This window comes from Aspergillus piperis (assembly GCF_003184755.1).
Source record: "Aspergillus piperis CBS 112811 unplaced genomic scaffold BO85scaffold_7, whole genome shotgun sequence".
In the NCBI taxonomy this organism is placed as follows: Eukaryota; Fungi; Ascomycota; class Eurotiomycetes; order Eurotiales; family Aspergillaceae; genus Aspergillus; species Aspergillus piperis.
Genome location: NW_020291597.1, coordinates 989,262 through 1,014,780, shown reverse-complemented (window position 1 = coordinate 1,014,780; position 25,519 = coordinate 989,262). Strand labels below are relative to the sequence as shown.

Here is a 25,519-nt window from a genome sequence, read left to right as displayed (position 1 = left end):
GGTGACCAGGTGACGGGACCAACCCTAGCCCTGGCGCAAGCCCCAAAGCGGGAAGTGCGGAGGAGGAAGTAATCGATGCCGTAATGGAAACCACGGGGGGCTCCATCGCGACTTCCTAAAAAAGACGCGATTGAAGGGCCAAGAAGTGCCAGACCATCAAATTCCAGTCATCTCCATCAAGACCCCGCCTTGATGCTGATTTTGCGACGCCATTGAAGTCTGGCGATCCTCGATCTTCTCTCCGCGCAGTAGCACAGCCCATCAGCTGTTCCTTTTGCCTGACGATAGTCCACTCCTTCCCTCCCTTTCCCCCCCCCCAACGTCTGGCCCGGACCTGGGGAAAGCAAACATCGTCACCCCCAGCTCCATTTCATCATCTGGTTCTCCTCTCACGCCGCGATGAGCAACTGGTCGACCATGCAGTTAAAAGCCAAGCATTCCGTCTTCGTCTCGCTCTTTTCCTTCTTCCTCCACCCATAAAATATCCACCTTCAATTACTCACTCTCTTTCTTCCTCCCTCTCTCTATCCTTCTTCTACTTTTCTTCTTGTTGTTCATGTACTTCACAAAAAATCTGCAACCATGCCGATAAAGTCTCCCTTTGAGTCCTCCATTGCAAAGCCTGGTCATGGCAAGGTGGTTCTCTCTCTCCTCCCACCAGCAAATCCCTCTCTCACGACCCTCACTTATAAATATCCTCTCAAACTCCTCACTCGTGTCCCCGGCTTCGTTCCGCAGAACGCCGCTCTCTCAAAATGTCCTTCCAACCCCGTCCACCTCTACCTTCTCACCTACGGCGGAGGCCTGCTACCAGGCGACCACATTTCGGTCTCCATTACCCTCGAAGCTCACACCCGTATGGTCGTGACAACACCACAAGGGAGCACCAAGATTTTCAAAACTGAGCCCATCAGTATGAAGGGCCACCGCAGCACTCTCAAACACACACTCTCCGACAAGAGTCGGCAAACATTAGACGTGCACGTCGGCGAGGGTGCTGCCCTCTGCTATCTGCCAGACCCAGCTGTGCCATACAAGGACAGTCGCTATGAGCAAGTCCAGACCTTCACTGTTGACGGACTAAATAAGAGCAGTCTCTGCATCCTCGACTGGGTGACAGAAGGCCGGACGTCCCGTGGTGAGAGCTGGGACTTCCATCTCTGGCGAGGCAAGAACGAGGTATGGACTACAACAACAGACGGGAAAGGAGCACCGCCAAAGAAGAAGCTGCTGCTCCGGGACTCGCTCATTCTCGATGACGAGGTTGACATGGCCCTTCTTGAAAACGGAGTGGACACATGCGACCGTAGTGATCTGTTGCGGGAGCGTACCCGACCGCACGGGGTCGTGGGGACCTTGATTCTCTACGGGCCAGTCTTTGAAAAGCTCGCGTCTTTCATCATGGACCGGTTCTCCTCGCTACCGAGGATTGGCGCAAGGAATTGGGCCTCCTCGGCGCCGGCCGCTATGGAGTCCACGCCCAACTATGATTCCCAAGTGACATTCACGGCAGCACGGGTGCGTGCCGGGTTTGTACTGGTGAAGTTTGGCGCGAAGGAATTTGCAACGGCCAAGGATTGGCTGGGTGGGATTCTGCGCGAGGAGGGTACGGTGTTCCGCGAGTTCGGTGAGGAAGCGTTATTTTGTATGTGATTTACCTATTCACATAGGGGTCTTATTTTTCATACATACTACGTCTTTCTGCTCGTCCCTCGGGAGGGACTAGCCAGTTATCTTTTCTGTTATTTTTTACTATCTTCATAGATAGATGATACCCGGATCACGTATCCCCCGAAACAGACATGTTTCCAAATCAAACAGTTACTTTTTTTTGATCACCAAGAGAACGCAGTCCAAAGTAATTCATCCACGGAAAGTTAATAGAAGTCATCAGCTCAGAATTTGATGCAAAATGATCAGAATTTGTTCTTCACTGATCTATTCACATTCAGCATCATCTAGTACTCTAGTGTAGTAGTACTTCCGCAGCTATCTAGTAAACCAGCCAACCAATCACCCCCCAGATTTCCCCTCAACAACTGACTAGTAGCTAAACCTAAACCAGACCTCCCCAAAAGAAAACTGAATTAATACTGATCCCAAAACCATCATGTGGGTATCTACCTAGCACCAAAAAGAAGAGAACCCAGAAAAAAAACGCCATCTTTATCATCATCGTCTAGTAGTAGAAAGACCATGCATCACACCAGGTGAATAAGCGCGTGGGGGGCGACCATTGCACGCGATCGATGTATGTGAGAAAAGGGAAAGAAAACAAAAAGAAAAGAAAGAAGAAAGAAAACCGAACTATTTACAATCAACTCCACCAATCCGAGATTCTAGGTCGCCAATCCTGACGAGTGGCGCTGCGCAGATCATCCACGTTCAGATAGTCGATACCTTCGCGGACGAGTAAGCTCCAAAGGTGGTTGCGCAGACTCCGTGGCCAGGCGGGTACGCCCCAGTAGCGGACTTTAAGGCCGTGACGATGAGCGGCGCGGATCTGGGCGCGGATCTGATCGACTTGGCGCTGGGAGAGCCGGAAGGACCAGGGCATGCCGATGGATTTCTTGAAGGAGACGGAAGCGTAGTAGCTATTGGTCCAATCAAAGGTATCGGGGCCGATTTCTGCGTCGGAAATGCCGGACAGGCCTTGACCGACATTCTTAGTGGCGCGGGTGGCTATCCCTTTTGCGGCTTCGGGGGTATTTGAGAGGGAGACGTCATCGTCATTGTTGTAGTCCTCGGTGGTGGTGATGTTGTCGTCGACAAGTTTGTCCAGTGGTGCATCGAAGAAGATATCGCGGTAGGTGGTGTTGGCCGTGACTAGGTTGAAGGGGGTATTGCCGGTGCCGACAACGGTTATGGGGCCCGGAATGATGTCGGTGCCGTTGAAGAAGGAAAGATAGCCGCGCTCGCGGAGCGGGGCGAGCTGTGCATGCACGTAGTTCCAAGTTTCTTGACCGTCCGTTTTAAAGTCGATCAACAGGATTAGGGTTTGCGAGGGATCCATGTCGAAGACCCCTTGCGGCGGACTGTCGCGCTGAGGGTGGAGGTCGGTGATGGGGTTTTGCAGCTCGAGAATGCGCAGCAGCGGGTTGATGTACAGGTTGCGCAGAGTTCGCTGGGGCGTCAGCGCAGACATGGTATGGCCGACGTAGAGGTCATCTTCGACGAGCCACACATCGGCCTCCACGCCGGTACAACCAGCCTGCAGGGCGGAGAACAACGGCACAGGGCGCCAGTAGTCATTGTGAGAGTGGCATCCCACGGGGACGATATCTCTGGAGATGTCTGTTGGCCAATGCAGGATGTCCGCGGATGGGGATCGCTGGTCGCTATGACGCCACCGCTCGATGGCACGGTCGAATTCGTCGGGGAAGAAGGAGACGGCGATGCTGCAGGCGATGGAGATGAACTGGACGACGCCCCTAAATGGTTGGGAGGTGAGTTGACGGGAACACTCACCCATTAGGGGAAGAGGTTGAGGGAAGGTGGGTGGGGGGAACTCGACTCACAGCATGACGAGGAGTCCCAGTAGAGGGTAACACAAGCACCGCGACAATGATTTGATTCTTTGATATTGTCGCGAGGAGGAATGCCAGGCGGCAGTGGGAGTGGCGTTATTGGCGGAGGCGAGCAGTGGGCGAGCGTCGGCGGGCTGGCGGTGATGCTTCTTTTGTTTCTCCCGCGGCGATAAGTAGGCGGCGATAAGAGCAACGATTCCCCGCATGCGCCCCGATCGTGGTCGCTTGGCCGCGTAGAATTGGGATGCTTCTACATCAGCATCGTAGGCCGACTCCCTGAGGGCAGTGCTCGTCTCAAAATCCTTGTCTAATGGGAACCGGTCCAATTGACTTTTATCGTCGTGATTGGAGAAGGTGGAATGAGGGTAAGCCGAGGGAGACGAAGAGGCCATACTGGTTGATCCGCTCACTCACTACTTACTCACTCACTCACTCGCTCACTCACTGCTAGTCAGGAACCAAGAGGGAGGAAAGAGAGTAGGAGTAGTACTAATAAGTAGGGAAAAGGGAGTCGCTATATGGGGTTTATATTATAATATAAGGTATCGGGGGGTCAGGCAAATTCCGATAAGTCGAGCGAGAAAGCTGCCGGGACCACCAATGGTCGTCCCATGATTCATTCATTCAATGGGGGAAAGTGCCCTGGAGGAGGAGGAGGAAGAGGGGTGAGATCCATCCACAGTTGCAGCCGAATTGCCGCAGGGCCCCGGGAGGGAGGAATGTGAGGGTGAAGCGATCTCCACTTCCCAAAGGTTAAATCGGTTGTCACGGTCATATTTAATTTTGATATTCACCGATCAACCATGTCACCCATCTTGATATTCCCTCTTTCTCTTTGCGTGCTGACGACCACACTTGGGATTCGTGTAGACCCTGTCTTGACACACACATCTTTCTCTTCCTAATCCATGGAATATCATTCAGTATTGAAACCTTAGTACAATCCTTCTGTCAGGCCAGAAGAAAGTCGGGAACGAGCCAACACGCCCATGTGCAGCACTGAAGCTGACGATTGGTCCATCCCGACTAGTTCTACCCTTTCATCCAACCTAAGAAAGTCTTGTTCCTAATACTGCAGTGAATGATATGATAGTGCTTACATATATGTCAGACACCATTATTTTAAATTACTACTAGTTTAAAGGGTCCCCTTCTTGTCTAACCTCACCTCATCACAAGCATACTACGTACTAGTAATAATTACTATATACAATAGGGCAAGAATCGAAAAAAAAAAAGATGAGACTGTTGCCTAAACACATGGATCATCAGCAGCAAATGACACGGCCACCACCCACTGTGGGACACAAACGTACAGGAGAGAGAGATGGGGGGCGAAAAAATTAAATCCCGCGGAACAGCAGCGGATGTGGATGGAACCCTTGAACAACATTCTATGGTGCCGACTTACCCAGAGTGCAGTGCAAAGGCATGAGGTGATCGGGGAATTGATTAGTGCCGGACCAGACCAGACTTCTCGCACTAAATTGGCTAGGCTGCAGGCTGTCTGCAGCGGTTGCAGGACAACAAGTGGTCCAACACACTGTTACTAGTAGTACTTACACAGTAGGGCTAATACTGGATATTGCTAGGATTATAAACCTAGAGGATGATTACTACTTTATAATGTAGCAGTTGTGTGAGTGAGACATTTAGCTATGGTCGAATGACAGTGTTGTGTGGCTTCCATGTTAGTACAGTGTAGGGCCAGCGTTGCATCGCATTTAACTGGTGCTTTATATCCGAGAGGACAGTCAGTCTAGCTTGCATTTCGGATGTACGGATTACACTCTGGGGCCCGGTGGTCGAATGCTTAGAAATGTAAACTGGGTTGCTCATTAGTAAAATACTATTATCTTTATTTGCTTATTTACTATAATCCCTATTATGGTAAGGTTCATGTAGTTGTTCTGCCCTACGCTGTCCAATCCTACCCGATAGGTTGGAATATATATTCTAGGCTGGCCCTACAAAGGGTCCAACATATATCACAGGTCTATTATACCATCCTTCATCATTTGCACCGAACCAGCCACTTAGTTATAGAATCTGTAAGTTGATATGTGGTACACCTGCAAAAGTAAAACATACACAATAATATCATGTAGAAAACAACCAAACCCAAACCCGAATAATAAGAATGATATCTCCAATGTCCGGCGTGGATAGTACATACTAAGATCCCATCCTTATCAGCGGCGATAAGATACGCCGCCCACCCGAAAAGGGAAACTCAAAAAAAGTTTCAACTCCATCTAACCAACACCGATACCCCATCTACCACAACAATCCACATATACAACCACCACAATGCCTCACAAACACAAGCGCCGTGAGAAGGATGCCAAGCAAGTCTCTCCTACCCGTTATATACAATACCAACCCACTAACCAAAAACTTACAACAGCACCTACGACCTCCCCCCCACCGTAATCGCCAAACCCCTTCCCGTCCGCGATCCCTCCAAACCCACCAAAGGCAAAGGCAAAGGAGGCAAAGGAGGCAAGGGCGGCAAACCACAAACAGCAGCCAAACCCACAAATAAAGCCATCGGGGAACGCAAGGTCAAATCTAAATCTACCTCAGAATGGGCCGACGACACTCCGCGCGCATTCCGCCACCTACTCCAACTTCAGCAGAAGCAACAAAACGGCGCACAGCAGAAGAAGCGTAAACGTAACGGGATTAACGATTCCGATTCATCAGACTCCGACGAGGATGTTCCTCAAACAAACAACAAGAACAACAACAACAAGAAGAAGAAGAAGGCCGCTACAACCACTACCACCACCACACCCACCACTACAGAAAGCTCGCAAGCCGAAGAGAAGACAGTAAAACCGCAAATCCTTCCCGGGGAGAAGCTCTCCGACTTCGCGGCACGTGTCGATCGCGAAATGCCTCTCTCCAACATGTCGCGCAGCACGAAACCCTCCGCGACAGATGTGCCCAAGATCCGCGAAACGCGGGTGACGAAGCATGAGAAGCATCTGCTACGACTGCAATCGCAATGGCGGAAGGAAGAATTGGAGATATTAGAGAAGGAGGCGGCGGAGCGGGAAGAGCGCGAAGAGGAGATGGAGGAGCAGTTGCGGCTGTGGAAGGAGTGGGAGGCTGAGGGGGGCAAGAGGAAGGCGAAGAAGAAGGGCGTGCAGAAACAGCTGCAGGCGAAGGTGGAGGCGGATCCGTGGGCGAAGTTGAAGAAGGAACGGATGAATAAACAGATCAGTCCGTTGGATGTGGTGCAGGCGCCGCCGCAATTGACGAAGCCGAGAGAGGTGTTCAAGGTGCGGGGTGGGGCGAAGGTAGATGTTGCGAATGTGCCTGCTGCTGGTGGAGCGACGAGTTTGAGGCGCAGAGAGGAATTGGCGAATGAGCGGAGGAATATTGTTGAGGAGTATCGGAGGTTGATGGCTGAGAAGAGGAGGGGGTAGTAATCCCTCTCCATGGATTTATATGGAGGCTGTGTTGGGTAGCAAGTATAGGTATAGACGGAGGATGCATTGTTGTAGATAATAACTACCAATACCCCTAGAAGAAGATCTGAAACACGTCTGAAAAAATGCTTTTTTTATATATACAAGATACACATCATGTCTAAGTATGTCCCAGATATCAAAAAGGAAAAAAGAAACAAAAACACCAATGCTCACTCTACTCCTGCTGCAAGGACTTAACGTAGTCGGCCGCCTTGGCCTTGATCTCCTCGACCATCTTGTCATTTCCACCCTCAGCCGACGCCAGCTTCTCCTCAAAGGAGAGCCACTTCTTGAAGAAGAATTTCGCCTGCTTAGGCCGAACCTTCTTGCTGGCCTCAACGGCGGCGGCAGCGCCACCCTTCTTCGTGTCGCGGATGCCCAGGACCCGCTCGAACAGACGGCGGACCTGCTCGGCATCGCCGTTCTTGATCTCCAGATCCAAGAGGATGTTCCAGAGATCGATCTTCTTGGGGAACGAGGACAGCAGACCCTCGAACACCGTGCGACCACGCTCGATGTCGCCGTTAACCGAGCGGAACTCCAGCTGGCCGAACTTGGAAGTCAACTCGACGTGGGTGTGGGAAGGCAGGGACTGCAGGGCGCGAGGCAGTAGCGCACGAGCGCGCTCGGGAGCAGCCATGGTGTCGAACAGGAAGCTGGCGTAGTTGACGAAGAACTTGGGGGATCCGAAGACCTTTTTCTTGAGAGCGGTCTGGAAGAGATCATCCGCTTTCTGTAGGTGACTCCGTTAGCATGCGAAAGGGAACTAAGAGCACACGTGAAACTTACCTCGTTCTTGCCAGATTGGATGTAGATGCTGATCGTCCGCTCGTAAACCTCCTGGGTATCGTTGTACTGGCACGCACGCTTGAAGACGTCCTCCAGAGTGTCGTCGTTGCCGTAGGTGTTCTCCAAGTTGAGCATGGCCACCCAGATGTTCAGCTTCTCAGCGTCCTGGCCGATGGTGATGGTGCGCAGAGCACGCTCGGCAATCTCACGAGCCTTCTCGACCTCACCCAGCTCCAACTGGAAGGCCATGTACTGAAGCCACAGGAGAGAGGAGTCGGGCTCACCGAGCAGTAGTCGTTCGTAGTCGGCGACAGACTGGGGTCCGTTAGCATCCAGATCACCGGTCCGGTCGACCTGGATCTCGGGCTTGCGGTTCTTCTTCTTCTTGGGTCGCGAATCCTCCTCGTCATCCGAGTCTGAGCGGGCACCAGCCTCATCGTCGTCCTGGTTGTTGCCGCTCCAGTCGAAACCACCAGCACCGAGTCCGCCATCTTTCCGGCTTGCCTTGGCTGGTGCATCAGTCATTTCCTCGTCGTCACTCTCTTCTTCGGACTCCTCGTCACTATCACCCTCGAGGTCGACTCCGCCCATGGAAACGTCACTCTCCTCATCGTCGCTGCCCTCGACATCAACGCCACCGAAGCCATCCAAGCTGACGCCTTCAGAGTCGTCATCCTCCTCCTCTTCGTCGCTGTCCTCCTCCTCCTCCTCATCGAAGTAGGAAGCCTTCAGTCCGAAAGAGATCTTCTCCTGCTTACGGTCGATCTTGAGGATCTTGGCCTTCACAGCATCGCCCTCTTCGTACAAGGTCCGGGCATCTTCCACACGACCCTCAGCCATTTCACTGCGGTGGCAAAGACCGCTGATGTTCTTAGAACCGTCGATGACGACAAAGGCACCGAACTCCTCGACCTTGCGGACCTTACCAGTAACAATCTGGCCAGGCTTGAGGTCGTGAAGCGTGATGGGAGCCTTGTAGTTGGGGTCCAGAACAGACTCCTTCAAGCTCATCTGCAGCTTGCCTTGCTCCGAGTCGGACACAGTAACACGGCCCTTGACCAGTTGATCGGCCTGGAAAGAGTCCTTCCACTCCTTGAGGTAGGAATCGGAGAGGTCAGAGATGCGGACATAAGCAGTAACATCGCGGCCGACCGTGACGAAGAGTCCGTTGTCTGCAACCCTCCGGATGAAACCCCGAACAATGTCGTTCACCTTGAGTTGCTTGATGGAGGTAACCTCCTTGTCCTGGACGGGCAGGGAGGAACTGAGAACCTTGGACGGGCGCAGAGAGAGGGAGATCTTCTTGTTAGCCTTGTCAATGGCAACGACACACGCGCGGAGCACTTCGTTCTTCTGATACACAGTAGGATTGGCCTTGCTGAAATCATCAGCCATATCAATCAAATCAACAGCACCAACAATCGATTTGCTGAGCTGCATAATGACCTGTCGTTCAGTGACCTTAGTGACACGTCCCGGCAGAACCATTCCAACCGAAACATCTTCAAAGACAAGCTTATCGGAGCGCTGCTTGGCGGACAGATCCAGACGGCCCTTGTCAGCGTCTACCGCGGAAACATGAACCTTCAGCGCAGATCCCACGGGATAGTGCTTCTCCACATCAGCAAGGAGGGACAGGTCATCGGAAGCGTCCATAAGACGCAGTCTGCCGCGAACATTGGGGGACAAGTTGATCCAAAGGCAGTCATCGGCCACGTTGTTGACGAAACCAACCCATGTCGAGCCAACCTGGACCTGCTCCAGGTTCAAAGGACTGGGGTTGGCAGCCTGCAGGAAGCTTGGCTTCACAGACAGCTCGAACACCGGGAACTTTCCGGTCCGGTGACTGATAGGAAGGAACTTGTGATTGCGAGCGTCGTGGATACCCAGAATCCTGGCTGAGATAACCTGCTTGGGACGGAAGAAGCGCAAGGGCTGCTTGCGATCTTTGATGTCCTCCCACTTGTCAAACACCTCAGAGACGTCGATGCGGCCCTGGATGTTGTCGGCCAGCTGAACGTTGACCTGAGTCGCTCTGACAGACACGACCTTGCACTTTGTGACCCTTCCGAAGGTGAAATCAGACATCGACTTGATGCCCTCGTCAATAGCGTTAGCGACGGCATCGTCTGTGGGAGTGGGTTCGGGCTTGGCGGCAGCCTTCTTCTTCGCACCGGCATGGGTAGCCTCCGAAGGGTTCATGCTCAGGATGAACCGCTTAAAGTCTGCGTCGACCGAATGAACGGTGGCGGTCACGACTTGACCCCGAGCCATGCCATAGTCCGGCTTGTTGACATTCTCATCACCAACAAGTCGCTTAGGAACGAGACCAACAACACCACCCAAGAATTCAACGAAGACACCGTTCGTGGTGACGTTGCGGATGAAGCCCGTAACGTCGGCACCTTCCTTGAGGTCCTCAAACTTGGACGGGATTGAGCCGTGCTTAGCGGCCTTCTTCAGGCTCTGTCTACCCGTTACCCTGATGAGGCGATGTGCGCGCTGAATGTCGATCACCATCAGTTCATTGAGCTTCTGCCCAACACGGATCTTTGAAAGGGTAGAGGCCTGCTTCGAAGGGGAGCCATCAACCACATGCTCAACGTTGAGTCGAGCCACAAGGCCATAATCATCCAACTTAAGAAGCGTATCGTCGGCCGACTTCTCGAAAACTGTACCAGAGACAAGCATGCCCGGGTGAATGTTCTCAAAAGCCTTCCTGTAAGCCTCGGTGAAAGTCTCGGGATCCTTGCAAGAGACAGCAAGCTTCTCACGAGTGGCATCCACGCTCAAGGCGTGAACATTGACAACTTGACCGAGTCTGAAGTGTTGTGAAGGGTCCTTGATGTATGCCTCGCTCATTTCCGACACAGGAAGGAAACCGCGGATTGGACCGTAGAACTGAACCACAGCACCATGGGGTTGAATCTTGATGATGGTTCCCGGGGACTGGGTGCCAGGAGTGATTTCTTCATAGTCCTTCCAAATCGCAGATTCGCTGTTCAACAAGCTCTTCTTCAGCGTCAGACGGATCTGGCGCTTCTCCAAGTTGACCGACAAGATCCTGGTCGACACCGTCATACCCTCGCGGAACTTCTTCTCGGGGAATTGCAGAGGAGTATCGGCGAAATGCATAGACGGAACAAGACCCGTGATGCCATCTGCAAGGACAACAATCAGGCCATCGACACCGTTGGCTCCGATGAGAAGCTTCTCCACCTTTCCTTTCACAACTGCACCCACAGTCACGTCTTCGACCCGGAGAAAAGGCTGATCAATGACCTTCTTCTCAAAAGACAGGAGGTACAGGTTATCAATGGCACTGTATCCGATCACTCTTCCCTCGTGCACCGATTCAACTCGGAAGGGTCCAAGCTCAGGCGAGATGGTTTCTACCTGTCCATCTGCAAGTCGCGACACGTGAACGAATCCGAGATGCTTAGTCGAACCGATCTGCACGTACACACCGAGACCGGGTTCCACCTTGACCACCTTAGCTTCCGGCACAATGGCAGAGATGGCGGGTGCGTCGTCCGAGGAACCGGGGCCGCCCTCAGTGGCAAATTTGGCGACGTGGTCGAGTAGCGAGAATCCAACCTTGTATGGCTCAGCTGAGGGGAAAGTGCAGACGAGACGGCCCTTGATCTTGGCGCCAGTGCTGTATTTCTTGGTCAAATCGTCCTTTCCGGAGCTTCCCCCAGATTGAACCAGATCGACCGTGGCATCCAGCATGCCCATGATCTTTCCGGCCATGCCAGTTGACGAAACATCGGTCAGAAGGATTTCCGCAGCGGTACCTGGGAGGAAAGAGGTAATCGTAGGAGCTGTGCTGAGGTAGTGTGACTTTTTGATAGAACCGGCGGACTGGAGGTTGGCGGACAGCTTGATGACACTGCCGTTAGCGTTCTGGCCAGTGACCATACACAAGAAGACCGAGCCTTCCTTGATAGTGGAAGGCTGAGTCTTGGGATCAACTTCCTTGGAGGACATAAATCCCTTGATCTCACCTCCCTCAAGACCCAGGTCCATAACCAGACCATGATCTTCCACACTGACAACCGAGGCTTGAACAGCGGAGTTGACGACCAGATCCGATTTCGAAAGACCCGAGTTGGCCTGTCTTGGGTCGACTGAGAGCTCAATGCGCTTCCTGCTCTTAGCACTGGCATCGGCGGCATTGCTTCCCGCGGAAACAACGTATGCTCGCAAATACTGGCCGAGGTAGAAGTATTTGTGAAGGTCTAGCGAGTCGTCGTCCTCATCATCTTCCTCCTCGTCGCTCCCGTCATCCTTGAGAATCTTCTCAATCTTCTCCTCCAGCACCTTGGACACGGATGTTAAAGGCACGTAACCAGTGAGATTGTTGGGCAGGGACAGTCCGATGTCGTGAGCGTTGATACTCGAAACCTGTCCTAGTACCATAGTTCCCGGTACAACACGCTAAATCTGTAAGCTTCAAGAAGCGCATATATTGCCTCACTTGCCCTTCCAAAACATACCTTGAAATTGAGACCCTCAATGCGAACATCTTTCTTCTCCGTCGCATCCTTCTCTGCATCCTTCTTTCCCTTTGTTTTCTTCTTGCGAGATTTCTTCGCGGCAGCCGATTTCGTATCGTCGCCGGCGTCTTCCATATCTGTATCTTCCATTCCATCATCTCCAAAGTCGCCGGCAGACGGCTTGGAGCCCTTCTGCTCGAAGAGGACATCTTTCGTTGCCTGGATCTGGATCTGCTTGCGTTCGAGAGGCGTCAAAACACTTCCACCACCACGAGGGAAGGAAGGCTCGTCATCGCGCAGGACGGAGAGTTCCGAAGCCTTGGGCGCAGAGTTTGCGTCAGGCTTGGGATTGCTATCATTCGATGCGGTTTTCTGTTTCTTCTGGTCCTTCTTGCGATCCTCTGCTCCGACACGGACACGCTTCTGAGGTTGGCGGGCAGATGCCTCCTCTGCGGCATTGCCCTTGCGCTTGATTGGAGCCATCGTGGCAAAAGTGTGAAGTGTCCGAAACGAAGGTACGGACACGATGAGCTGCTCCAAAGCTCCCAAATCGTACTTCTTCAATGCAAGAAAAATTAAAATTTCTGGACGGAAAAGCCGATCATCATACTGACCGCCTTCTGGTTTGGGGGGTACCGCCCATTCTCGAACCAACTTAATTGGTATCTTCACCGCCTACTGGTTCCAGTCAGGCGCGACACGAAAAGGCACGTCGACACGAGACTTTTCCCTTTTTTCCGCGCCTGGAGGACATCATCCACGGCCCCCAGCTCCACTCGCCATGCCTCCATTTGCTCTCTAACCTCGTTCTTTTTTACCCCCCCTCTTCCCCCCTCTCCCCATGCATTTGTTTCTGTAGAATGTCTGTGTGTTTGTATCTGTCTGTGGAGCACAATGGATGCCAGGCATGATCTCCCCGAAGTACCTCGGTCTGAGCCCGTCTTTCCTCCTACAACATCACAGGAGCTTCCCTCCTCGCCGCCCTCGATAGCGTCCGACGTTGGCTACCGACGCAAGCCCAAGAAGCCTCCTCCGGTCACTCCACGATCATTTAGACGGTTCTTCACGCCTCGTTCCATGCTGGATGGCGGGAGTGCAAGCTCAGTGAGAACCAATCGCCAGGCTTTGAAAGCCCTCAGCTCCCCTGCCGTCAATCGCCTTGGGCCCGCCTTTACAAGGACATCCAAAGCCGTTGAACATAGACCAGAAGCACCTGACTTCACACGAACACCGACCCGGAAACGGAAGCTTTCGTTCTCTTCAATTGGCTCTCCCTTGCAGTCGTCACCTCTAAAAAAAGTTCAGGTCCGCCATGCAGTCCAGAATGACGAAGAAGTAGCTGTACCAGTTCGAGACATCCAGCTCAAGATCGAATCGAGGGATGATGATGTCAAGCCAAATGCTGTTACAAAACCTCCTCGACAGGTTCTCCCAGTTCGCCGGTCGCAGGCCTTGCAATCCTCCGGAGCATTGTATATGCGAAGCCTTTCGGGGTCTCGGGCCAATAGAGTGACTATGCGGTCTAATTCAGGAGCTGGTAGGTTGTACATCCCCCTATGTTTGTGACGGTATACTCATAATCCATAAAGGCTGGCAGGACCTGACGTCAAACTTCTATTCTCGACCAAACGACAGCCACAACTGTGCGAATATTTCCGGTGACCACTACGTCTTGCCGTTCTGCACTGCTGCATGCAATAGTGGGTGACAACAGGATTGCTTTCTGTCTGTGTGTACTTACTAACCGGCTCCACAGCCAATAGTCTTATTGCAGTAGGAGATGAGGAGGGAGGCATTCGGTTGTTGGATTCTGCCAAAGACGATAAGAGCGGCTTTTCTCGAGCATATCTTACGTTCCGCCCACATACGAACTCGATCATGGACCTGCAGTTTTCGTCCGATGATATGCTACTGGCGACAGCTTCTGGAGACCAAACAGCACTGGTCATCGATATGGCCACTCAGACGCCGGTGTATTGCCTATCCAACCATGTGTCCTCCGTCAAGCAGGTTCAGTTCCAACCAGCGGCCAATAACAAAGTCCTTGCGACCTGCAGTCGTGATGGCAATGTTAATATATGGGATCTCCGATGCAAAGGGTTCGACAGACCGAGCCTGCAGGCGCGGTGCTCGCTTGAATCTGACGCAGAAACGACTGCTGGCTCCATCACCTCCAAGACCGCCTTCCCTCAGGTATTGAGTACTATTCACGGCGCTCATGCATGGACGTCGCAAACCGGCATGTCACCAGAGAAAATGGAACCCCAAGTTCGCCGTTCAGATATTACTGTTACCTCTTTGGCCTTCCTTCCGCAAGGTCGCGAGAACCTCTTCGTCACGGCTTCGAGCACGAACTCCTGCGTGAGGCTGTGGGATCTGCGTACGGCACACAACAACCGCCGTGGCCGTCCAGTTCTTCCTTTGGCTACTACCAGACAGCCGGATAGCCACATCAAGTACCGGGGCTTTGCTGTCACATCAATGGCCTTGGGCGGAGACGGCGCAAGGCTATACACGCTGTGTCGGGACGGTACTGTGTACACCTACTCAACGTCACATCTGGTCCTGGGAAGTGCCCCCGAGCTTTCTCTGAACAACAATCGACCACGTCGCACCGGTGGGTCTGACAAGGAAGGGTTAGGACCTTTATATGGCTTCCGTCATCCGCGTCTTCAAGTTGCAACCTTCTATGTTAAAGTTGGGGTTCGCAAAGCCACCGGTGACAAACCAGAGATGCTAGCTGCTGGGAGTGCCGATAACTGTTCCGTCCTCTTCCCAACAGATGAGCGATTCCTCTCCAATGATCATAAGACAACCGCCGAGGATGATTTCCTTCCCCCGATGCCATCATCAGCCACCCGCTCCGGTCTCCGTCGTGCTTACTCAGGACGAGTAGAAGACACCATCCCCATCTACCAGTCCGGAACACCCCTAGTCGGGGGCCATGTGAAGGAAGTCTCCGCCGTGTCATGGACCGCCGATGGCGAACTTGTTACCGTCAGCGATGACTACACCGCTCGATGCTGGCGCGAAGGACCTGAAGCCCGAGACCTCAGAACCAGTGGAGAGGCAGAAGGAAAGAGATGGCGCTGTGGCTGGGCGGAAACCCCAGACTCCTATGATGACGACGAAGAATGACCTATTTGAAGGACTACATAATTGTTTCGTTTCTTTTTGTTTCACGGCTCACCGGGTTTGCATGCATTGTATGGCGTCGGAAGAAGCATAGATGATTGATTTAGCGGGGTGTTTTGGATTGTTTTGTTCCTCCTTTCAGGTGCTCTGCTGTTTTATGTTTGATAGCGTCGGATTTTATCGCATGGCAACGAGGACTTCGATTCTTTTCTTATTGTGATTGAACATTGCTGCTGCTACTGCTGCTGCTTTACCTATGTGCCGTGCTTTGAAGTGATTAATACACCGTAATAAGTCGATTTACTACCCACCCACCCTTGGGCATTGCCACAAGAAGTTAAACATACGACAAGAAGACTAAACCAGGAGAAACATCTGCGTCAATACTAGATCAATAAGGTAGTAAATTTGTACTCATGAACATCTTATTATACTTTTTCTCTCTCAGCCCTCGCCACACAAAGGTCTAGAAGAAAGCAAGGAGAACTCCCCATACGTAAAACAAGACTAGATAAATTAGTGACCGTGGCCATCGTCCTCCTGCCTCTCAGGGTCCAACTTGATCATGGTATCAATACGCATAATGGCGATGCAAGCCTCGACAGCACTCTTGAGCTGCTTGATCTTACCCATGCTGGGCTCCAGAACACCGGCCTTGAGGGCGTCGTGAACACGACCCTTTGTCAGGTCGAGACCGTAGTTGCGGTACGTCTTCTTCTTGGCGATGGCCTTCTCTTCCTCGTTGGCGTCGCCGTCCTGGACGCGCTGGGAGAGAGCGTGGCGGACACGGAGCTGGGCGACGAGCTCGGAGGAGTCCTTGGCGGCGTTGACGGCCAAGGTCTTGGGGACGGTCAGGAGGGATTGGGCGAATTCGCCGATGGCGAGTTGCTCGCGGGAGCCCTGGAAGTGGAGTTAGTGCTGAGCCTGAATAGGCTGAGGCTGAGGATTTTGTGGAATACGTACCACTGTGACTGCGAACTCTTCGAGGTAGATGTGAAGAGCTGTCTCGACGGCACCACCACCGGGTACGATGCTACCGCTCTCCAGAGTACGCTTGACGGCGCACAGGGAGTCGTGTACGGAACGCTCCATCTCGTCCAAGCTGAAGTCGTTGGGGCCCCGCAGGATGATGGAGGCAGAGCTGTGAACCTTGGTGCCCTTGACAAGGATACACTCATCATCGGATATCCGCTCCTGGACGACTTCCTCGGCATGACCCAGGTAGGAAGCCTCGAACTTCTCGTCACCGTTGAGGTCAGAGAGGGTGTTGATCAGGGTAGCGCCAGTGGCCTTAGCAATACGTCTCAGGTCTTCCTTCTTGCAACGGCGGACAGCCATGGCACCCTTCTCAACGAAGAGCTTGAGAACCATGTCGTCGATACCCTTGGTGGTGAAGACGACGTTGGCACCAGACTTGAGGATCATCTCCACACGCTCGAGGACGATGCCGGATTCTCTCTCACGGATCTTCTCCAGCTGATCGGGATCGTCGACTGTGATCTGAACGCCAAGCTTCATTCTCTCCTTCTGCAAGTTCATGTCCAAACAAGCAATCTTCGCATCGGTTATCCGGGTCTTCATGGCCTGGGAAGCGACGGTGCAGTTGAGGGCATAGCCGTTGACGAGAATGGATTCGCGACCACTCTTTCCGTGAGCCTTGAGCAGGTTGACAGCCTTCACGGGGTACTTGACCTCGTTCTTCTGGTTGGTGGTCTTGACCTGTTGCATAGCATCAACGACCATGTTGGCGTAGAAATCGGCATCGGAACCAATGATCTTGCTGGACATGGACGTCTTGGCGATGTTGACCAAGCTGTCCTTTCCAAGCGTCTCAACCTTTGTGGTGATGTTCTCGTTCATGTACTTGACAGCTTCCCTCAGGGCTAGCCTGTAACCGTTGATGATGGTGGTAGGGTGTATGCGGTTCTTCATCAGCTCGTTGGCGCGGCGGAGGAGTTCGGCAGCAATGAGAACGACGGAGGTAGTACCATCACCGACCTAGACTGATATCAGCATCGTGTGTATAGGAAGACAGGGTGTGGAGCACAAGGAGCGGGGGGTTCGGACCTCCTTATCCTGTTGTTGGGCCAAATCCACGAGGATCTTTCCAGCGGGGTGCTCGATATCGAGAAGACTCAGAATCGTTGCACCATCATTGGTAACCGTGACATCCTATGTAAACCATCAGGGAGCTGCTCTATATTGAACGCGGGGTCGAAAGGTGATGCGTACACCGATATCATCCACCATCATCTTGTCCAGACCGGACGGACCGAAAGAGCTCTTGACAACATTGGCGATGGCCTGCGTAGCAAGGACTACATCGTCATCAGCATCGACCTCCTTGGACGAGGAAATTCATCAGTTCATACCGTTCTGCTCCCGCACATCAGCGCCGGTGATTTTCTGCCCCCCCAAGACTGTGCGAGACTGGTTAGTGATAGCTGTCAGGAGAAGGGGATTGGGGGTTGGGGAGGGGACTCACAAAGGGTGTCCGCATTCCGCGGCTGCTCAAAGATGCCTGCCATGATGGTGAAACAGACGGAGATGTAGGAAATAGGGGGAAAGACAAGCTCCGACAGCCAAATGCCTGAAGCCGCTGGACGTTCGCCTCGAATGTTTGCACTAAAAGTTCTGCCGGCCCCGGGCGGTGAAGATTTGCAGATGCATCCCACTTTGACTCAACCCCTCTTCCCGCCCCAGATCTTCCTCTTATCTTCGCCTTCCCTTCGTATCCGGTCCTCCTCTGCTGTTTGCGCGACCGTTGTCTCCCTCTCAACATGGCAAGCCAAACCCCCGCTGACGCCGCGGCCCCTGTCGAGGCCCCCGCCGCCCAGACCCTTCCTGATCGCACCCAGAACCCCGCCGATGCCGATGCTCCCCAGGGAGAGGTCTCCAAGAACGCCGCAAAGAAGGCTGCTAAGCTGGCCAAGCAGGCTGCCGACAAGGCTGAGAAGGCCGCGAACAAGGGAATTGGCAAGCAGGAGGCCAAGAAGCCCGCTGCCAAGGCTCCCAAGAAGAAGATCGAGGGTGCTGCTCTGATCGGTATCGATGTCGCCAAGGAGGAGGATTTCCCTGGTTGGTACCAGCAGGTCCTGACCAAGGGTGATATGCTTGACTACTACGATGTCTCCGGATGCTTCATTCTCAAGGTGGGTTGTCATGTTCGCCCGGGAACCCGTCGACGACCTGTACTGATTTGCGCCAGCCCGCTTCCTACTTCATCTGGGAGGAGATTCAGCAGTGGTTCAACACTTACATCAAGAAGATGGGCGTCAAGAACTGCTCTTTTCCTCTTTTCGTGTCCGAGGATGTGCTGCAGAGGGAGAAGGATCACATCGAGGGTTTTGCTGCTGAGGTCGCTTGGGTGACACACGCGTATGTTTCCTTATCTCTAGACTCACCTTCATATAGACAAGTCACTGATAACCCGCTCTTTGCTACAGTGGTTCCACTCCTCTGGAGAAGAAGATCGCTATCCGTCCCACGTCTGAGACTGTCATGTACCCCTACTACGCCAAGTGGATCAGAAGTCACCGTGACTTGCCCCTCAAGCTCAACCAGTGGAACTCCGTCGTCCGTTGGGAGTTCAAGCACCCCCAGCCTTTCCTCAGAACCAGAGAGTTCCTGTGGCAGGAGGGTCACACAGCCCACCTGACCAAGGAGGGTGCTCACGAGGAGGTTATGACAATCCTCGACCTCTATGCTCGTATCTACGAGGAACTTCTGGCTGTTCCTGTTGTCAAGGGTCAGAAGACCGAGAAGGAGAAGTTCGCCGGTGGTCTCTACACCACCACCGTTGAGGGCTACATCCCCGCCACCGGTCGTGGTATCCAGGGTGGTACCTCCCACGGTCTGGGCCAGAACTTCAGTAAGATGTTCGGTATCACCGTCGAGGACCCCTCCGCCAAGAGCGACGACAAGGAGAAGGCCGCTCCTCTCCACGTGTGGCAGAACTCCTGGGGTCTGTCCACCCGTACCCTCGGTGTCATGGTCATGATCCACAGTGACAACCGCGGTCTCGTCCTCCCCCCTCGTGTCGCTGACACCCAGACCATCATCGTCCCCGTCGGTATCACCGCCAAGACCACTGATGAGGAGCGTAAGAAGCTTTACGGTGAGGTTGAGCGCCTCGTTTCCACCCTCCGCGACGCCGGCGTCCGCGCCGAGAGTGATCTGAGAGAAGGTTACTCCCCCGGCTGGAAGTTCAACGAGTGGGAACTCCGCGGTGTTCCTCTGCGTCTTGAGTTCGGTCCTGGCGAGCTTGCCGGCGGCTTCGTCACTGCTGCTCGTCGTGATGTCCCCGGAAAGGACGGCAAGGCTCCCATCCAGATCTCTGAGCTGTCCACCGCCGTGCCCGCTCTCCTGGAAACCATCCAGAAGGACTTGTACAACCGTGCCGACGCCGAGTACCGCTCTCACCGCAAGATCATCACCAACTGGGATGACTTCACCCCCGCCCTGAACGACAAGAACGTCTGCCTGATCCCCCACTGCTTGACCGAGGAGTGTGAGGACCAGATCAAGGACCTGAGTGCCCGCAAGCACGAGGAGGACTCCGGTGTTCCCCAGGATGCCCGCGCTCCTAGCATGGGTGCCAAGTCTCTCTGCATTCCCTTCGACCAGCCCGAGGGCATCGTCCCCGGCGAGACCAAGTGTACCAACCCCCACTGCACCCGCTTCGCCGAGAAGTGGTGCATGTTCGGACGTAAGTTCATATCCAGATTCCCTACTTTGCTCACCCACAATATATCTAACATAATCATCCCAACAGGCTCGTACTAAACGCAATCTACTACTACTACCGTGTTGGATCCGGATGTTTCATTTAATTTTTTTTTCTTTTTAAAAATTTTTCTATCATCCAGTTTCCTTCCTTCCTATGACTGTTATGACTTTTCCATTCCTGCCAATACAGTTTCACGTTGAGTTCGACATAGGGACCCTAAAAAGAAATCCACGAGCGTCTTCGTCAGAAAAGACAAAGAACAGATAAAAAAAGAAACAAGTGAAATTCAGGAGTTTAGATGCATACAATTGCATGGATGATGCGAGTTGGGTGGGGCAGATATGATATTCCTTGAGATACCTTTCATCGGTTTACCATCGGGGGAGTCAGATATAGGTCGTTTCAGTAGCTAGCGAGTTGAATTGAAAGAACCATGTTTTTGATATAATCTCTTTTTATTTATAGTATGGTTGTATTATCTTATTTTTTCAGGTGATGACAAGGACTGGTTGCCTAGTAGTTTCGCTGGCGAGGAATAGAAAGAAATAGTGAGTGTGACAGAGAAGGATACAGAAGAGTGAGCGCTAGGACGCTTGAAAATGAGAGATGCAGTGTAAAGAAAATATGCGGATTCCATGCCGAGAATAAGGAATGGGTGATGAAAGTGACCGACTAAGAGATGAAAGCTGAATGCCGTATGCAAAGTGAAATGACTGTGGTTTGTATAGAAACGATGAGAGAGCGCGTGGGCGGAGTGTTGAGGGTCACTCGTGGGGTTGTAGGGATCGAAAAGTGTTTAGTCTGCATGTGTTTCATGAGACTATCATATCAGGTGAAGGGTGGGAAGAAGCGAATTAATGATTATAGGTTGTAAAAGAGAGTGGACATGATGGTGCTGTTTTCTTTTCGGAACACGACGAGGGGTATCATTGTCAAAGAGGAGGGGTATGGGAGTATCAAGAGAGTGAAGCATTAGCAAGAAAGCAGCAGTCAACGAGTCTGCACCCAGTGCGGTGACCTAGAACTGCTGTCCATTTCTGGACGAAGTTCGCGAAGGGATCCGCTCGCTGGAAAGGGCGTTTTTGCTGTACGCATTGGGACTTGATTTCCGCGGCCAGTTCATGAGGCGGTACGCGTTGCGCGGAGTCGTGTTTCTAGCCATGTAGGTGACGTTGTTCTGATCGACACCCTGGATGCAGACGTGCGGTGTCCCGCCAACGCTGGGTAGTTGGATGATTTCTTCGTCGTCGCTGTCGTCTTCTGAGTAGCTGATCTGGCTGATTCTGACTGGGGAGGCTTGTGCGCGCATGCGGAGGACTGATGGGGCACCGCTCATGTTTGTTAGGTTGCCATGGGACGAGTTGGTTCTCATGGATACAGCGCGGCCTGAGTTGCTTGGAGGTTGGCGGAACGATTGAAGTAGATCCATGTAGATCATTTCCTCCTGAGGGCTCTCCATCTTTTGCTGCTTCGTCTCCCTGTTGCCGAGAACTCCTGGGGAGGGGAGAGGAGCATCAGTGTGCCTGCGTCGACTTGTTGTCTGTGTGGCCCGGAGAGTCGTCACGGGAACGCTCGTGGAGATGCTTCTGCGCTGCTCAGGGGTTCTCTTGTGCTTTTTGAAGGAGCTTTTGCGAATGAGTTTCGAGAATTGTCCTTCTTTTGAAGAGAGGCTCCGTTCCAGACCAGGCGCGGGGCACAATGGCACATGAGGAGCCCTGTCAAAGGATTCCTGAGACGGCGAAGGAGTGAGTGAGGGTTCAGTGGGGAAGGAAATGCGCTGAAAGGCCTCGTGAGAATTGATCTCCCTGACAATAGCATCTTGGAGACTCTCAAAGGTAGGGTGTGGTGTGACCTCATGGGTCGAAGCAAAAGCCTGCCTGAACATGTCCATAATCTCGATGACTTTGTCGTTGGACGGAGCCATGGAGGCGATGGATGTTGGTGTTCCCACAGGGAGAGGGCTGTTCATAACCTCCGCAATGCTAGGAGCTTGCTTGGGATCGACAGCACTGGGAGTAGGCGGCTGTATCGCCCGATGTGCAATTTTCGCAGTTGGACTTCCTCGAGCTGCTAGCTTTGTGTTTATAGAAAGGTCTCGGATGTTCTTCTTGCTTCCTTGACGAGGGGATGCTGGAGGAGTGCTCTGTGTATCCTGAAAGGATTCAGTCTCGCTCGTACTGTCACTACCAATAGATAGTGGTAGTGTTGGGCTATCAGGTAGGGGCGTATTGCTCCACTTGTCGCCTTGTTTGTGAGCAGGAGGGATGCCCAAGTATCCATTCGAACTCGAAACTGATTCTTCCCTAGGCGCATTGTTCCGTTCAGCCAGCAAGTCAGGGGCAGACCGCTGAGATCGCAGGGAGCTTCTCTGAAAGGCGCCTTCCCTCGAGGAGCCAGGGCGCTCCTCGGTACGCAATTGAGGTACAGAGACCGAACTCTCCGGAGAGGTTGACCGCGCCAACCGCGTGCTTTTCCCCCGTGACTGCGGACGATCCCTAGTATTGTCTACATACCTCTGTGAGCCCTGCCGGGAACGAGGTGGTGTAGCTTGAGAGCGCGAGCTAGTACTGCGGGGAATGGAGCGACTGCTGCCTCTACTCGAGATATTCCGGTCTGCTACGTCTTCCTGGTACAGACTTGAGACCGGATGCGAGTAGGCGTTTTTGAGCGCCAGTCCTCTTAAGAAGGGCGCCATGTTCCGTTCGGCTATGTCTTCATTGTATGGTGTGATCGGCGACAAGGTGCTGCTGCTTTGGATGTGATACCGGTGTGAGGAGAACAAAGCATCAAGCAGATCAACGTGCCGGGTGACCTTCCCCGGAGGGCGAGTTGATGCCCGAGATGGAGGCGCATGCGAACGAGAGGATAGGGGCCTTGACTGTAGCTGATTGTGCGTTACTTCACACTGCTCTGCAGGCGTCTGGTCATGAACTCCCGCGGCCATGCGCCGGGATGTCTTCATGTTGGGCAAGCCGTGATCATCGCCTCCTACGCTGCCTGCCCGAGCTTCTTGGCCGTCCAAATTTCCCGGCGAAGATTTCTCCGCATGGAAGAATCGCTTGAAGGCAACCATAATGGTGTCACCAGCTGCAGCTAAACCATATGGATAGATTTGGTATGGCTGTGATGTGTGTGTGGCAACGCTCAAGTGCGTGCGGAGATATGTTTATGGTAACAATGCGACGATACTTTCGGACGTTAGAATACGAGCTTCTCGAGGGATGACGATGACGATCAGATCGGAGAAGATGAATGGAGGAAAGGAATGTAATCTAGAGCTGCTGTCATGATAACGTCTAACTCATAACGAAGTCGCTGAACGCAAGAGCACTCCGTACTCGAGATAATGAAGGAGTGATGAGAAGGAAGAATGACGGGGAGAGGGAGAGCGAGGAAGCTGAGAGAAGAGAAAAGCAGCATCGATGAACAAAGAATGGATCGTCTACGTGGGATAGCTGCCCGGTTCGCAGATCCGATAATTGTTCGTGCCTGTATCAGGGGTAGAAGTGGTCCAGGTCTCCGTAATCCATCAAGACAAGATGGGGCTGAGCCGGCGGACGGGAGGGGACCAGTGAAAAGAAATTGCGAGCTAGATGCGCATTGCGCCGGTCACGCTCGAAGACCATGGCTCTGCGATAGTTATTTGCCCTAGTCGAATGGCGCGGTCTGAAGTGCTTATACAGATTACAGGGACCCCCTCCTCGTGGCCATTGTGGAATCCCAGCGGCCAGTGCCCAGCACACAATCGAAGCAGCTGTGCTGACTGGCGACTGTGTAGAACGTGCAGCAGAGCAAAGCCCTAACGTCCTCATACCCACTATGCATAAACCTAGAATCCCGAGTCCACCTGACAGCGAGGGCGTCGAAATTGGATCTGCACGACGTGCGGTCGAGCTAGTACCGCCATCATGCCAATATTAGCAAAAGATCCAGACCTGACGTTATTTACCAGGCACATACGGTAACCATAGGCCGGCCGACAGCAGAGTGGGTCGGGGTCGAGGAGGTACAGAGTTCATGGGACGAGGAGTTGACGGCTTAGGGCCATGGACCAACCGACCGCGCGCACCAGTCAGAAGCCGAGTATTCGCGCGGAATGGAGCACACGAACACCTATGAAATTAGCGCGGAGAGGATGAACGTGCCCTTGCACCTATCGGGTAGTTGATCGTCCACCAACAGCGAACCACGACCTGGTCACTAAGCGGGAAGGCCTCGTTCGAGCCGAGTATCAGCATATCCCGGGCGTGTACTATGGTAAAGCCCGCCCCATTCACCGTATCGATTGACAGGGGCAGGTCATGTTAGATGCCCGACCCTGGGCCGCTATTGGAAGCCCAGCACTAACGGAGGGATGTGACAGTGCCGTTTGACACGACGACGTTGGATCCCTATATTTGCTTTTGTGACAGGAACATTTTTTTTTAAAATTAGCTGTTCCACTCTCGGTGTTCTCGTCACACATGCCCCTCTTTTGATTGATTTTTTGTTTATCGCTGGAAAGTGGAAGCCGCAGGGGGCTCACCACGAGCAAGCTGGGAAGTTTAAATGACTATGAACCATGCATCGGAGATTAAACCATCCTCTTAGATTGAGGGGAATGGAGCAAGATCGCGCATCTCAGGGGCTGAAACGCCGAAGCGCGATGGCTCCATGCTTGCTTGGGAAATCAAAAGATGCGATCATGGCGGAAAAGACTGGAGACTGGGTGGGATAGGATGATGGAGACTCTTGGAGATGGAGAAATTGAATGTTGACAAGGAAGAGAGACCATTCCAAGGCCGAACAAGACAAACGCCGCAAAAACAGGTCAGGGGACTGGAGCCAATCACGGGGGACACCCGCCGGACCAGACCTTTCCTCGCTGGGAATTATCCCCGGCGGCCGGGAGTTGATACTGCCAACTGCTTCCCGATGAACTTTTATGCTTAATAGTTATGTCTACATTTTACGGAGGAGATTCAAAAGTATCCAATTTCTATGGCTGTCCCGAACTGAAGTGTAACCTTGTTCAATAGTGGAAAACCTGATCCATGGACCATATAATTATACATGGACTCCTTCTCCTCGGAGCTGGGATATGAAAGTATACCCGTACGATAATAAACAAGGTATTCATAATCGACATTGTCAGTCTCCCCTACACACGTACTCACGCCTCCCAAATCTCATCTACTGCATACCCTGCATATCCATTATTCATCTTTTACCTCCAACAGCTCCACTCAGCCTTAGATTAGTTCCAAACGGAGATATGATTCCGACTAGATTAGACGGGGGCAGACGCGCAAGAAAATACGTATCTAGACCGTACCTGATATCAAGAAAAAAAAAAAAAAAAAAAAAAAAAAAAAAAAAAAA

At 52.7% G+C, this 25,519-nt stretch overlaps 9 protein-coding genes across 9 annotated transcripts; 5 read left to right on the top strand and 4 right to left on the bottom strand.

Annotated features, from left to right (window-relative positions):
* The first annotated feature begins 121 nt into the window (after positions 1 to 121).
* Positions 122 to 1,823, top strand: BO85DRAFT_448636 (urease accessory protein UreD). Its single transcript, XM_025659988.1, has one exon. It carries the CDS (start codon positions 583 to 585, stop codon positions 1,651 to 1,653), a length of 1,071 nt encoding a protein of 356 aa, XP_025516546.1. The 5' UTR covers positions 122 to 582; the 3' UTR covers positions 1,654 to 1,823.
* A 73-nt stretch (positions 1,824 to 1,896) lies between these two features.
* Positions 1,897 to 4,172, bottom strand: BO85DRAFT_448634 (uncharacterized protein). The gene is made up of 2 exons (XM_025659987.1): positions 3,519 to 4,172; positions 1,897 to 3,431 (listed from the first exon to the last, which is right to left on the bottom strand). Exons 1-2 carry the CDS (start codon positions 3,917 to 3,919, stop codon positions 2,318 to 2,320), a joined length of 1,515 nt encoding a protein of 504 aa, XP_025516545.1. The 5' UTR covers positions 3,920 to 4,172; the 3' UTR covers positions 1,897 to 2,317.
* Positions 4,173 to 5,509: 1,337 nt separating this feature from the next.
* On the top strand, positions 5,510 to 7,168 carry BO85DRAFT_448633 (uncharacterized protein). The gene is made up of 2 exons (XM_025659986.1): positions 5,510 to 5,875; positions 5,935 to 7,168. Exons 1-2 carry the CDS (start codon positions 5,838 to 5,840, stop codon positions 6,959 to 6,961), a joined length of 1,065 nt encoding a protein of 354 aa, XP_025516544.1. The 5' UTR covers positions 5,510 to 5,837; the 3' UTR covers positions 6,962 to 7,168.
* BO85DRAFT_278286 (putative rRNA biogenesis protein RRP5) lies at positions 7,079 to 12,841 on the bottom strand. Its single transcript, XM_025655161.1, has 3 exons — positions 12,295 to 12,841; positions 7,796 to 12,235; positions 7,079 to 7,739 (listed from the first exon to the last, which is right to left on the bottom strand). Exons 1-3 carry the CDS (start codon positions 12,775 to 12,777, stop codon positions 7,182 to 7,184), a joined length of 5,481 nt encoding a protein of 1,826 aa, XP_025516543.1. The 5' UTR covers positions 12,778 to 12,841; the 3' UTR covers positions 7,079 to 7,181.
* A 210-nt stretch (positions 12,842 to 13,051) lies between these two features.
* BO85DRAFT_448632 (WD40 repeat domain-containing protein) lies at positions 13,052 to 15,782 on the top strand. Its single transcript, XM_025659985.1, has 3 exons — positions 13,052 to 13,831; positions 13,884 to 13,994; positions 14,051 to 15,782. Exons 1-3 carry the CDS (start codon positions 13,189 to 13,191, stop codon positions 15,430 to 15,432), a joined length of 2,136 nt encoding a protein of 711 aa, XP_025516542.1. The 5' UTR covers positions 13,052 to 13,188; the 3' UTR covers positions 15,433 to 15,782.
* Positions 15,783 to 15,815: 33 nt separating this feature from the next.
* On the bottom strand, positions 15,816 to 18,016 carry BO85DRAFT_477261 (chaperonin-containing T-complex alpha subunit TCP1). The gene is made up of 6 exons (XM_025662829.1): positions 17,915 to 18,016; positions 17,802 to 17,849; positions 17,662 to 17,747; positions 17,497 to 17,601; positions 16,393 to 17,427; positions 15,816 to 16,329 (listed from the first exon to the last, which is right to left on the bottom strand). The coding sequence occupies exons 1-6, from the start codon at positions 17,955 to 17,957 to the stop codon at positions 15,946 to 15,948; spliced, it is 1,701 nt and encodes a 566-aa protein (XP_025516541.1). The 5' UTR covers positions 17,958 to 18,016; the 3' UTR covers positions 15,816 to 15,945.
* Positions 18,017 to 18,209: 193 nt separating this feature from the next.
* BO85DRAFT_395762 (proline--tRNA ligase) lies at positions 18,210 to 20,618 on the top strand (the record flags this gene model as incomplete). The annotated part of the gene is made up of 4 exons (XM_025656972.1): positions 18,210 to 18,581; positions 18,638 to 18,807; positions 18,876 to 20,137; positions 20,204 to 20,618. The coding sequence occupies 4 exons, from the start codon at positions 18,210 to 18,212 to the stop codon at positions 20,212 to 20,214; spliced, it is 1,815 nt and encodes a 604-aa protein (XP_025516540.1). The 3' UTR covers positions 20,215 to 20,618.
* Positions 20,619 to 20,985: 367 nt separating this feature from the next.
* Positions 20,986 to 23,441, bottom strand: BO85DRAFT_278259 (uncharacterized protein). The gene has a single exon (XM_025655160.1). The coding sequence runs from the start codon at positions 23,229 to 23,231 to the stop codon at positions 21,177 to 21,179; it is 2,055 nt and encodes a 684-aa protein (XP_025516539.1). The 5' UTR covers positions 23,232 to 23,441; the 3' UTR covers positions 20,986 to 21,176.
* On the top strand, positions 23,381 to 24,354 carry BO85DRAFT_278224 (uncharacterized protein). Its single transcript, XM_025655158.1, has 2 exons — positions 23,381 to 23,777; positions 24,173 to 24,354. The coding sequence occupies exons 1-2, from the start codon at positions 23,529 to 23,531 to the stop codon at positions 24,275 to 24,277; spliced, it is 354 nt and encodes a 117-aa protein (XP_025516538.1). The 5' UTR covers positions 23,381 to 23,528; the 3' UTR covers positions 24,278 to 24,354.
* Positions 24,355 to 25,519: the final 1,165 nt, after the last annotated feature.

Bases quoted from the DNA above. Each gene is read 5' to 3' on its own strand.
- BO85DRAFT_448636 (XM_025659988.1), top strand. From the start codon at position 583: ATGCCGATAAAGTCTCCCTTTGAGTCCTCCATTGCAAAGCCTGGTCAT.
- BO85DRAFT_448634 (XM_025659987.1), bottom strand. From the start codon at position 3,919: ATGGCCTCTTCGTCTCCCTCGGCTTACCCTCATTCCACCTTCTCCAAT. The intron at 3,432-3,518 runs GTGAGTCGAGTT...CCAACCATTTAG, and splicing joins CTGGGACTCCTCGTCATGCT to GGGCGTCGTCCAGTTCATCT.
- BO85DRAFT_448633 (XM_025659986.1), top strand. From the start codon at position 5,838: ATGCCTCACAAACACAAGCGCCGTGAGAAGGATGCCAA. The intron at 5,876-5,934 runs GCAAGTCTCTCC...AACTTACAACAG, and splicing joins CGCCGTGAGAAGGATGCCAA to CACCTACGACCTCCCCCCCA.
- BO85DRAFT_278286 (XM_025655161.1), bottom strand. From the start codon at position 12,777: ATGGCTCCAATCAAGCGCAAGGGCAATGCCGCAGAGGAGGCATCTGCC. The intron at 12,236-12,294 runs GTATGTTTTGGA...TTACAGATTTAG, and splicing joins TTGAGGGTCTCAATTTCAAG to CGTGTTGTACCGGGAACTAT. The intron at 7,740-7,795 runs GTAAGTTTCACG...AGTCACCTACAG, and splicing joins TCCAATCTGGCAAGAACGAG to AAAGCGGATGATCTCTTCCA.
- BO85DRAFT_448632 (XM_025659985.1), top strand. From the start codon at position 13,189: ATGGATGCCAGGCATGATCTCCCCGAAGTACCTCGGTCTGAGCCCGTC. The intron at 13,832-13,883 runs GTAGGTTGTACA...TAATCCATAAAG, and splicing joins GCGGTCTAATTCAGGAGCTG to GCTGGCAGGACCTGACGTCA. The intron at 13,995-14,050 runs GTGGGTGACAAC...CCGGCTCCACAG, and splicing joins CTGCACTGCTGCATGCAATA to CCAATAGTCTTATTGCAGTA.
- BO85DRAFT_477261 (XM_025662829.1), bottom strand. From the start codon at position 17,957: ATGGCAGGCATCTTTGAGCAGCCGCGGAATGCGGACACCCTTT. The intron at 17,850-17,914 runs GTGAGTCCCCTC...AGTCTCGCACAG, and splicing joins GCGGAATGCGGACACCCTTT to TCTTGGGGGGGCAGAAAATC. The intron at 16,330-16,392 runs GTACGTATTCCA...CTCCACTTCCAG, and splicing joins AAGAGTTCGCAGTCACAGTG to GGCTCCCGCGAGCAACTCGC.
- BO85DRAFT_278259 (XM_025655160.1), bottom strand. From the start codon at position 23,231: ATGGTTGCCTTCAAGCGATTCTTCCATGCGGAGAAATCTTCGCCGGGA.
- BO85DRAFT_278224 (XM_025655158.1), top strand. From the start codon at position 23,529: ATGACGGGGAGAGGGAGAGCGAGGAAGCTGAGAGAAGAGAAAAGCAGC. The intron at 23,778-24,172 runs AGACCATGGCTC...GGAGGTACAGAG, and splicing joins ATTGCGCCGGTCACGCTCGA to TTCATGGGACGAGGAGTTGA.